The sequence below is a fragment of the Pteropus alecto genome, unplaced genomic scaffold (assembly GCF_000325575.1).
Source record: "Pteropus alecto unplaced genomic scaffold, ASM32557v1 scaffold45, whole genome shotgun sequence".
Lineage (NCBI taxonomy): Eukaryota > Metazoa > Chordata > Mammalia > Chiroptera > Pteropodidae > Pteropus > Pteropus alecto.
The window spans coordinates 32911313-32920842 of record NW_006442491.1 but is presented as its reverse complement, the minus strand read 5'-3'; the positions used below and the strand labels follow the sequence as shown (position 1 = coordinate 32920842).

The following is a 9530-nucleotide window of genomic DNA, read 5'->3' as shown; positions in this document are numbered from 1 at the left end:
GCTCCCACGCCAGCCGCAGGAAGTGGAGCCTCTTTTGCTTCAGAGGCTGGCTGACCTTGAGCTTCTCGGTTGCAGCAGCCGTCTGCTGTGGCTGGAAGGCGACCCTGCTGGCCTATGCCCCGGACAAGACCTGACCTTTGGAGAGAATCCTAGAGAAAGGCCTGGGGACCAAGGTCTCCCTGAAATAGGAATGACAGACCTTGAGGGCAGATCACGCCATCCCAAGACGTCTAGTTGTATTTGCATGATCCAAATCACTTGTCTTTTTGTTTGTTCGTTTGAGAAGCGAGTAAATAGCTCTGTGCTCTTCTAACCGAACCTCTGCAGAGCTGGTGAGGCGCTTCCAGAGTGAGCACGCCGAGCAGTCGGGGTCCGGGCACCTTCTGCCACCTCCTGGGGGCGGGGGAGGTGGAGAGCAGAGTGTTCATTTCATGCAAGATGGCCAGGTCTCGTCACCCGGCCGCCCCCATTCCCGCATGCCACGTTAGTGGCTGCTTGGCCCCCAGTGAAACTGGAATTAGTGCCTGGGTGTCACCCCGCAGGAGGATGTGTCACGTTGGTTTTCACCCTGCGGGTCTTTCACATTCATTCATCGCCTTCCCATTCAGTTCTGTAATATCACCTCCTTGTACTGATTTGCATCATCCTCTGATCACATGGAAAATTCTCATTTCGTGGGTACCTACTGGGCGCTATGCTTTGGGGCCCTACAAATGTCATCTTCTTCAGTCTTCGACAGAGCCCTGGGGAGTGGGAGGTGATGTCCCTGTTTTGTGTGAGCACATGGAAACTCAGAGGGGTGGGGGCGCCGCTCCAAAGACACACAGCTATTAAGCAGAGCTTAATAGAGATTCAGGGATGTCTGACCATATGAGAAATATTTCCTTCTTTCTAGTAGACCACGCCTCTCTCCGGTGTCACCTGGGGAGGGGACATGTGCCAAGTTGAGGTGATGCCATCTGCTCACGTCACATCCGCTAGTCCAGCTCAACCAGGGCCTGCTCTGGGACACAGAGAGCTCCTTCTCGAAGGAGAGGGTTTCTCTCTCAGGGGGTGACATTTTTTGTTTGTTTGGGTTGCTGTTGGCTGTTTCTTTCCTTCCGTCCATCTCTCATCTTTTCCCCGACCCCACGTCTCTCTAGTTCAACAGGAAGAACACTCTCGATCTCGTGTTTCCTTTGAGGACCTGTCTTTCTGACCTGTAGCCATAGGTCAGAGACCAGGGACATGGACAGTGTGTCAGTTTGGTGGGGGTGGAGGGGGGACTTAGAGCCCAGTGGCCGGAAGTTCACATCCTGGCTCTGCCTTCTGCTAACGGCGTCGACTGGGACAAGCTGCCTGACCTTTGCAAGCCTCAGTTTCCTCATCTATAGAATGGGCCTGCCCCACGTAGAGTTGTGATACAGGTAAAACATTGGCACGGCGCTCGGCCTGCGGGACGTGTGCACTGAGCCGCTGCATCGTTGGTGGTGGCGATCATTCTTTCGACCCGTTTATTGATCGCACTAAACAAGATGAGCAAGGTCCCCGGTGTCATGGGCCTTGTGCTCAGGCGGGAGAGATACGCAGGGCAGAAACAACTAACGAGAAAGTTTCCGGTGGTTATGAAGCAACTGTTCCAGAGGTGAAAGTTTCTCGTGCAATTCCTCGGAAGAAAGACCCCCCGATTTGTAGCATTTGCCGATTCTGTGGTGTAAATGACCCCACCTGTGGCTGATTTCAAGCTACTGAAGAGACGTTGCCTGGCCTTTAAAATACTTAAAAAGTTAACATTTGGTTCTTGCAATGCTGAAAGAGGCGGCTCCGGCACTGGGTGCATGTAAATAACCTGGTTCGGGACAGATCTGAGCTCCACGTGCTCGGGAAACAGAAGGATGGCTGGCATCGGTAGGGGCCTCGTGGAGTGGAGACAGAAGAAGGTGGAGGCTGGGCTGTTGGAAGCCTCATCGACCATGGCACCAAGTTTCAGTTTTATTCTAAGGCTACAGGAAGTCTTTGGTGGGTTGTAAGCAAGGAAGCGTCTGAGTCCGATTTACATTTTTAAAACATCATTGGGCTGTCTGTGAAAGGCCAGCAAGAGACCGCCAGTTGGAGGACAGAGGTGGTCACTGCAGGGCAAGGCAGTGGTGGCTTGGATTAGGTGTGCCAGCAAGGGAGGGGCAGAAGTAGCTGGACTGAGGCAGAGCAATGGGGACGTGACAGATTCTACCTGCAGGTGTCCCTTGCGTGTTTACCGTGAATGCACTCAGCCTGCAATTTCTGCTCGTTTATCATCGGGACGGGGAGGGAACCTCTGACCATCGGGGGACACTATCCTATCTACTTTTCTTCTCCGTACTGTGTGATGGTCCCGTGTTTACCACTCCTGATAAATCCAGGAGGCGAGATGAGGAAATATATTTATCTCGGGTCTAAATGCAAGGCAAAAACAACAAAAACAAAATCTTTTCTCCACACCGGCCTTCCTCCTTTGATTTTTGTCACCGAGAACAGTCCCGTGTTCTTCAGTTTGCACGGGGGAGAAAGATAAGAGGCTCCGACTTGATTTCCATCTTCGCCCGAGGCCGCGTCTTGGGCGTATATTAGACACGTATGTAAATGTCGTGGGTGTCAGTCTGGCAGATTATGAAAAAGGTTGTCATCTGGCACTGCTCAACTCCCAGCCGGCCTCTTTGTGTAGTTTTTGGAAGGGTACGAGAGAACTCCATCGTTTTAGACCGGCGTTGTCCAATAGAACTTTTCTCGATGACGGAAACGTTCTGTGTCTGTCGTTCCATTGCGGTGGCCCCTCACTGTCTGCGGCTGGTGAGCGATCGAAAAGTGGCTAGTGCAACCGAGAAACTGCATCTTCAATTTTGTTTGCTTTTTGTATCATTTACTGTATCGGACAGCACAGTTCTGGACCATGTGTCATCATCCATGGTCCTGGCACCTATGTTTTTTGGCAGTTAACTGACAATCCCACTGTAGTGCTGTGGAACATTGGGGAAGGATGGGATCTGAGTTGTCACTTGTCATAGCCCCCCCTCAATTTGCAGAGAACAGGACAGAGGCAAAGAAGGATTAAATGATTTGTCCAGCATTTCTCATTTCTCAGCTGGGGAATGACAAGACAAGAACCCAGCTTCTAATGCTCTGTTCAGTACGCTTCTTTCTTTCGTTATATATTTGTCAAAACCGATGTGAAACTTCACAAATTTCCAGAAATACATTCTTCCTAACCTTGTGAGTAAATTTAAAGTCCTCTGATCACCTTCTCTCTCTTGATCTCTTTCTCCCCTAGAAGTGATCATGGTGTGGTCGCTTTGGAGCGCATCCTTCTACGCCTTTTCCTATTGCGTTTATGTGTGTCCAAATGGACGCAGTGAACACATTCGGCCTTTTAAAAAATGCATTGTTATCACAATATCCATATTTTTCTACAAATTACTTTTCTCTTCCAACGGTATGTCTTAGATCTTTCTGGATCAGTTCAGAGAGCTCTCCTTTTTAAAAAATTGCTGCCGTCTTTCCTAGTCGGGACGTGTCATACTGCTCGGAAGCCTATTGATATAAGTAATTGTTTAATATTCTATCTGTTTTAGTAAGCAAGTTGGTATATGTCTCCTGCATGCACAATATTTCTTTGAGGGTATATTCTGAGAAATGGAATTACTGAGTCATAGGAAATACGTATTTTTAATTTTAATAGCTGTTACTCCAATGCTCTTTAAAATAGTTATACCAGTTTATGTTCCTATCAGCTGCCTGACAGTGCCGGTGTCCCTAGAGTCTGCAAAGACACTTGATATTATCAAATATCTACATGTGTGCCAATCTAACAGGTGAAAAATGGCATCTCATGGTTGTCTAATTCACATTTTCCCGTTTACAAGTCGGTTCGAATATCTCTTCTATGCTAATGGCTATTTGTTTTTCTGTGCATTGCTTGTTCAAATCTCTTGCTCATTTCTTCCGTTAGATAGTTTTAATCAACGAGTATGTGCCAGACTGTCTACCACACGCCCAAAATTATTCTAGGTGCTAGGGATTATGTGGCAAGTTAAATGAACAGAGATCCCAGCCCTCAAAGAGATGATAATCTAGGTGTGGGGGAAAGACCAACAGAAGGAAAAGGAGATAGAGGACTCAATTTTAAGTAGGATGGCCAGAGAATCTGGTCTTTACTTATTCACTTATAATTCTTTATATATTCTGAATACTGATCATTCGCCTGTTACATCTTTTCCAGTTTTTAATTTTCATTTAGATGGTGGTAGTTTTACCTTGCTCATTCTTTTTCAGAATTATAAAATCAAACTTGTTCATTAGAACACAGTCATGTAAAAAGTAAAAGTTCTTTTTCTGATCTCCCCAGGCAATCACTGTTAAGAGCTCTGATTTGTCTCTTCTGATTATTTTCTATCCTCACTACCATGCAACACTCCCCACCAGCCCCCTGACTGCCAGTTAAGCACAGTTTCTGTCTGTTTCTCCATAAACGCAATTCTGATCTACCACATTCTTTGCTATGGCTGCTTAATATTCCATTTTAGAGAAGGTCTAAAGCAAAGCAGTCCCCTCCAGCTGGACACCAGGGTTGCTTCCAGTTTCCCATCCCTCCAGCTGATACCACAATTCTGTGCTCTTTCTGCTGCCCAGGAGTTTCTCTGATCTTTTCGTTCGCCGGACCACAGCCACCATGCCCTGCATGCCAGTGGTGCTGTAATAATCTGACTTTGTTTTCTCCCTGCCGCCAGCTTCACGGCTACATGGAAAACAAGCCGCTCGGACTTCAGATCTTCATCGGGACGGCCGACGAGCGGATCCTGAAACCCCACGCCTTCTACCAGGTGCACCGGATCACGGGGAAAACTGTCACCACCACCAGCTACGAGAAGATCGTGGGCAACACCAAAGTCCTGGAGATACCGCTGGAGCCGAAAAACAATATGAGGGCGACGTAAGGGCTGGGGCTGAGGGCGCTGGGTCTCTAAGGGGCCGCGTGGCAGGGGCTTGGGCGAGGGGACCCGTGGAGTTGATGGGAGCAGTAACGTGTGGTGGTTCCTAACCTGTGATGGACCCAGAGGGGTGTCTGTTTTGAAAATTTCTATTTTAAAAGTTCTATACCTATATATTTTTCTATTGTGCAAGTTTGGGTTATATTGCTAGGGATGAGACTAAATTTATTTACGTTTAAAAAGTTTATTTGACCTAAATAGAATTATTAAAGAACGATGCAGATAGGTCAAAACTCACAAAGTAATTTGCATATGACTAAAATTTGGGAATCATTGTACCCATGCGTCGGAGTTTAAAAAAAAAACAAAAACGTTTTATCAGAAAATAATCTCATGCTTATAGAAAACCTGCAAGAATCTTACAAAGAACTGCATACTGTTCATTCAGATTTGCCGATTGTTAACATTTTTCACATTTGCCTTATCACTCTGTTTCTCACCCTCCCTCTGTTTTTTTCTGGAACCGTTTGGGCGTTAGTTGCAGACATCATGCCTTTTGACGTTTAAATACCTCTGCGAGCATCTCCTAAGAACAAGAAGGCATTCTTACATGACCACAGAGCATTTATCAAATTCAAGATGCTTGATGGTGATACACTTCTCTTATCTATTGACTAGCTCAGAAGCAACTTTCACCTGTTGCGTATTTTTTTTTTTTCAGATACTTTTGAGAGTAGAAGAGTTGGCATGAAAAATATCTCCCTAGAGAAATAATTTCCACCGGGCAATTTCTCCACCTTGTGTGTTACCCCTCTCTTGGTATAAATTCTTGGCTGAAATACTTCTCAGTCTAGTACAGTTTTTTCCCTGTGTCTGGCTATGGAGTTATTTTGCTTAACTAACGAAAGCATTTTTGCGGGTGATCTTTCCTGCTCACTGAGACGCTTGGCTCTAAATGGGGTTTTCAACCTTCTGGCAGCATCGACTGTGCGGGGATCCTGAAGCTCAGAAATGCTGACATCGAGCTGCGGAAAGGAGAGACCGACATCGGCAGGAAGAACACACGGGTGAGGCTGGTTTTCCGGGTGCACATTCCGGAGCCCAGCGGAAGGATCGTCTCCTTGCAGACTGCGTCGAACCCCATTGAGTGCTGTAAGTGGAGCCCCGGGCCGGGTGGGATTCTGGAAGGCAGACTGTGCTGACCTCCCATCTTGGGCAGGGCACCCAGGAAGAATACTCACGACCCCCAAGGCCGACAGTTGGGCCCCAGACAACCGACGAGGCCAGAGCCAAAGCGCATTTAAGGGTTTCCCTTTGGTTCTATTTACTTGTAGAGGGTTTTGTGGCCTCACAGGAAATTAAAAAATAATATGGCTAATGAGTAGCCTACAGCTTTGTTTAGAAGATTGGCAATGTATAAATGTCGTTCTAGCTTTAAAAAGGGTAGATGCAGTTGGAGTGAGTTCGCTGTACATCGTTTCCTCTTTTTCTTACCCTCCCCCTTTCCTTTCAATAAGAATAACAATAATATTACAGTGGCTCTTGCTTTCTGTAAAGCTGTGTCTCTGCCGGTCCCTGTGCTTTTAGCACTCAGCATGCGACAGCTCGTTGAATGTTCACAGCAGTCCTTGGGTGAACGATGCTGGTTTTACAGAAGAGGAGGGGGAGAGAAGAGAGGTTGAGTAACACGACCAAAAAATGGCAGGGATGGGATGTGAATAGGAGCTATGCTTCCCCCAGCACCCACAGCCCATCCCTGCACGTTTACTGAGCATCTCCTCGGTGTCTGGTGCTGTGCCGGACACCTGCAGATGAGCAAAGCGTTTTCTCTGTCCTCTGACATTCGAGGAGAAAGACCCAACAGCAGGCCACTGAGGGAAGACAAGTATTGAAAAACAGCGCCTTAGAGTCTGGCGGAAACAGAGATACGCAAACAAATAGGCAGAAGGTTTTCAGAATCCAGTACGTGGTGGCCAAGATCTGCCATTTGGTTCATTTCTCCCAGGCTTCAAAAGAAGCAGCTGCTTTGAGCTCATTCTTAGGTACTTCTCTCAAGTTATGTTGTTGGTTTTGCAATCAGATGGGACAAAGCTTATTGTCTGCTCAGTTTTTGAGAGTTCAGAAATCATTTTTGAAAGCGTAAAGAAGAAAGTAAGCATTGTTCCAGAAATACAAGCTGTTTATGTTATTTTCTTAGTCTCTTTCTTCTAAGCATGTTTTTTTATGTTGTTACAATCACGTTCTATATTCAATTATGTTTCAGAATTGTTTTTCCCTTTTACCAGACATTTGGCCATAACTAGGTATCACAAAATCAGTTGCCTACAGAGGCTGGGGAGGTTGTGAAAATGAATGAAGCAGGCTGGGCGCGTAGCAGTGGGGAGCGGTGGAGAGAAGGGACCAGGGTGACACATTCCCCATCTAACTGGGCCCTTGCGACTCAATTCCAGCCAGTATTTCTATGTGGGAATGGAGACTCAGTGCGGCCACATTTTCTGACTTTTTAAGATAGAGTCTCCTGATTAATAAAAAGCAGCAACAAATTCAAAATACTCTGTGGATCAGATAAAATTTGCGCATGGTTTTGATTAATCAGAGGTAGTCTTAATCAGACACTAATGAGTAAAGGCAAAGCATGAATATTTTATGTAGAAAGGCTTGAGAAAGACTGGCCCTCGGGATTGGAAGCCAACAGGGAGAGAGGGTGCATGCACCCTCTTTGGGAGAGAAGCTGGAACTTGCTCCTCGTTGGTATTTGGAAAAAGACGAAGGAGCTTCTGATTCCTTCCAGCCTTGTGGGTCGAAATGTGAATCAGGCTGAATGTGGTGTTCGTGCTCTGAAGTTGGAAGAGGAAGACCCATCGTCAGGCCACAAGGGAAGACACATGTTGAAAAACAGCATCTCAGAAACATTGGAATTCCCCTTCTCTACCCAATAGACCCCACCCCCGACCCCCAAATGCTAGTCACGGTGGCTGCCCCACCTGGGGCTTGGTTTTGAGACCTCAGGATGTTTTGGGAGGGAAACTAGGGCTCTTCCTCTGTGATTTGGGGGGGTTTGTGAGAAGATAAGGTCTCTCCTTTCTGGCAAGTGATTCACTCTCCAGGATGAGGCTGTGGTTTGTAGCAAGGTAGGGGATAAGAGGCCTTCGGAGGGACCATGTGCAGGAGCCCTCGTTCCCTGTCATCTTCAGGCCCCTCGAGTCAACTTATCTCATGTCAATCTGAGACTTTAAGAATCATCACTGAACAGCATGCACCTCCAGCGGGATCTCCTGGGTGTTATAAAGTTGTTCGAACCTTGAACATACTTTTTTTTTTCTTTCTTTTTCTTTTTCTTTTTTCTTTTTTTTAAGAAAGCATTTGGCTGATTCAACTGCCTTGTTTTGAGAGATAAGGAAACCGAGACTTTCTTGGTAAAGTGATTCACTCATTTTTACTCGGTAGGTTGCAGAGCCACTCTCCAGCTTTCTAGTTCTGTGAAATACCTACTTCTTTTGGTTTCTGTAACACCACTATTTCTTGCAATACCAAATAGAGCTATCAGTTGGCTGCTCTCCCCCTTACCCAGAATCTTCTGTCATTTTTATTTCCTTCTTTGTTCTAATTTCCTAGACCAGTGCCTGGTAGTTCCATAAATATTTATTGACTGATTGGTTTACTGTATGATCCTTAGGGAGCTATTCAATAAATATATATCGACCATTGCTCTATAGCATGTATTGACACAATATGCGTACAAAATATTTATTGACTAATTGACTTAGTATATAGCCCTCAGGGAGGATGAGTCGGTAACACTCGGTGGGCTGGTACTTATTTGCAAGGCTGACTTATTTACTTTGGAAGTGCCTTCTATGTAAGTCTCAGGGATCAAGGGTAAGTTCTCCGATTCCAGTAGAAAAAGCTGGAGCAAACTACTGGGGGTCACTCTCTAGAAGGTAGACTTATTCACTGGGAACACAGATGCTTTATGTGCATTGACGGGCCAGCGTGCCGGAAGTCAGACCTCCCCTTTGCACTGCCAGGCCCCTCCTATGGCTCTAGTATTCTGTCCACTAGATCTTCAGTCTTGCCAAAGAGATACTCTTAGTCCTCTCCCTTAATCTCAGCAGAGACTACTTGGAACCTTCTCCGATCTTCCAAGCTCTAGATGCCGCCCCACCCGCCTCCCACTCCAGGCAGATAACCTTGCCTCTCACTTCCCTGAGAACATGGGAGAGGTCAGAAGGGCACACCCTCGTCTTCAGCAACAAGCCTATCCATGGATCGCAGCTGCAGGCCTGTCCTCATCCGGTCCCCTTGCAAAGGGACAGTCCTCCGTGCCCCCCGGGCTCCTCTGTGCTCTCAGCTTCAAGTCCACCTTCCCTGCGGTGGTCGAGACCTCGCCTCGCTCTTGTGTGCGTTTCCCGGGGCTGGCGTAGCCCATTGCTACCCGCCGGGAGGTTCAAAACGACAGAAATTTGTTCTCTCACAGACCTGGAGGCCAGAAGTATGGAGTCAACGTGTTGGCAGGGTTGGTTCTTTCCAGAGGCTCCTGGGGGAATTTGTTCCAGGCCAGTCTCCTGATCTCTGGCGGTCCAGCAATCC

At 46.9% G+C, this 9530-nt stretch overlaps 1 protein-coding gene across 7 annotated transcripts in view; it reads left to right on the top strand.

The window, feature by feature from the left end:
- Window positions 1-9530, top strand: part of NFATC2 (nuclear factor of activated T cells 2) — a 145666-nt gene that overhangs the window by 65243 nt on the left and 70893 nt on the right. For all 7 annotated transcript variants that reach the window (XM_025039982.1, XM_015597190.2, XM_015597193.2 and 4 more), the window contains exons 4-5: window positions 4740-4942; window positions 5920-6092. In XM_025039982.1, coding sequence (XP_024895750.1) covers window positions 4740-4942; window positions 5920-6092 — 376 coding nt within the window. The remainder of the gene's footprint in view (window positions 1-4739; window positions 4943-5919; window positions 6093-9530) is intronic.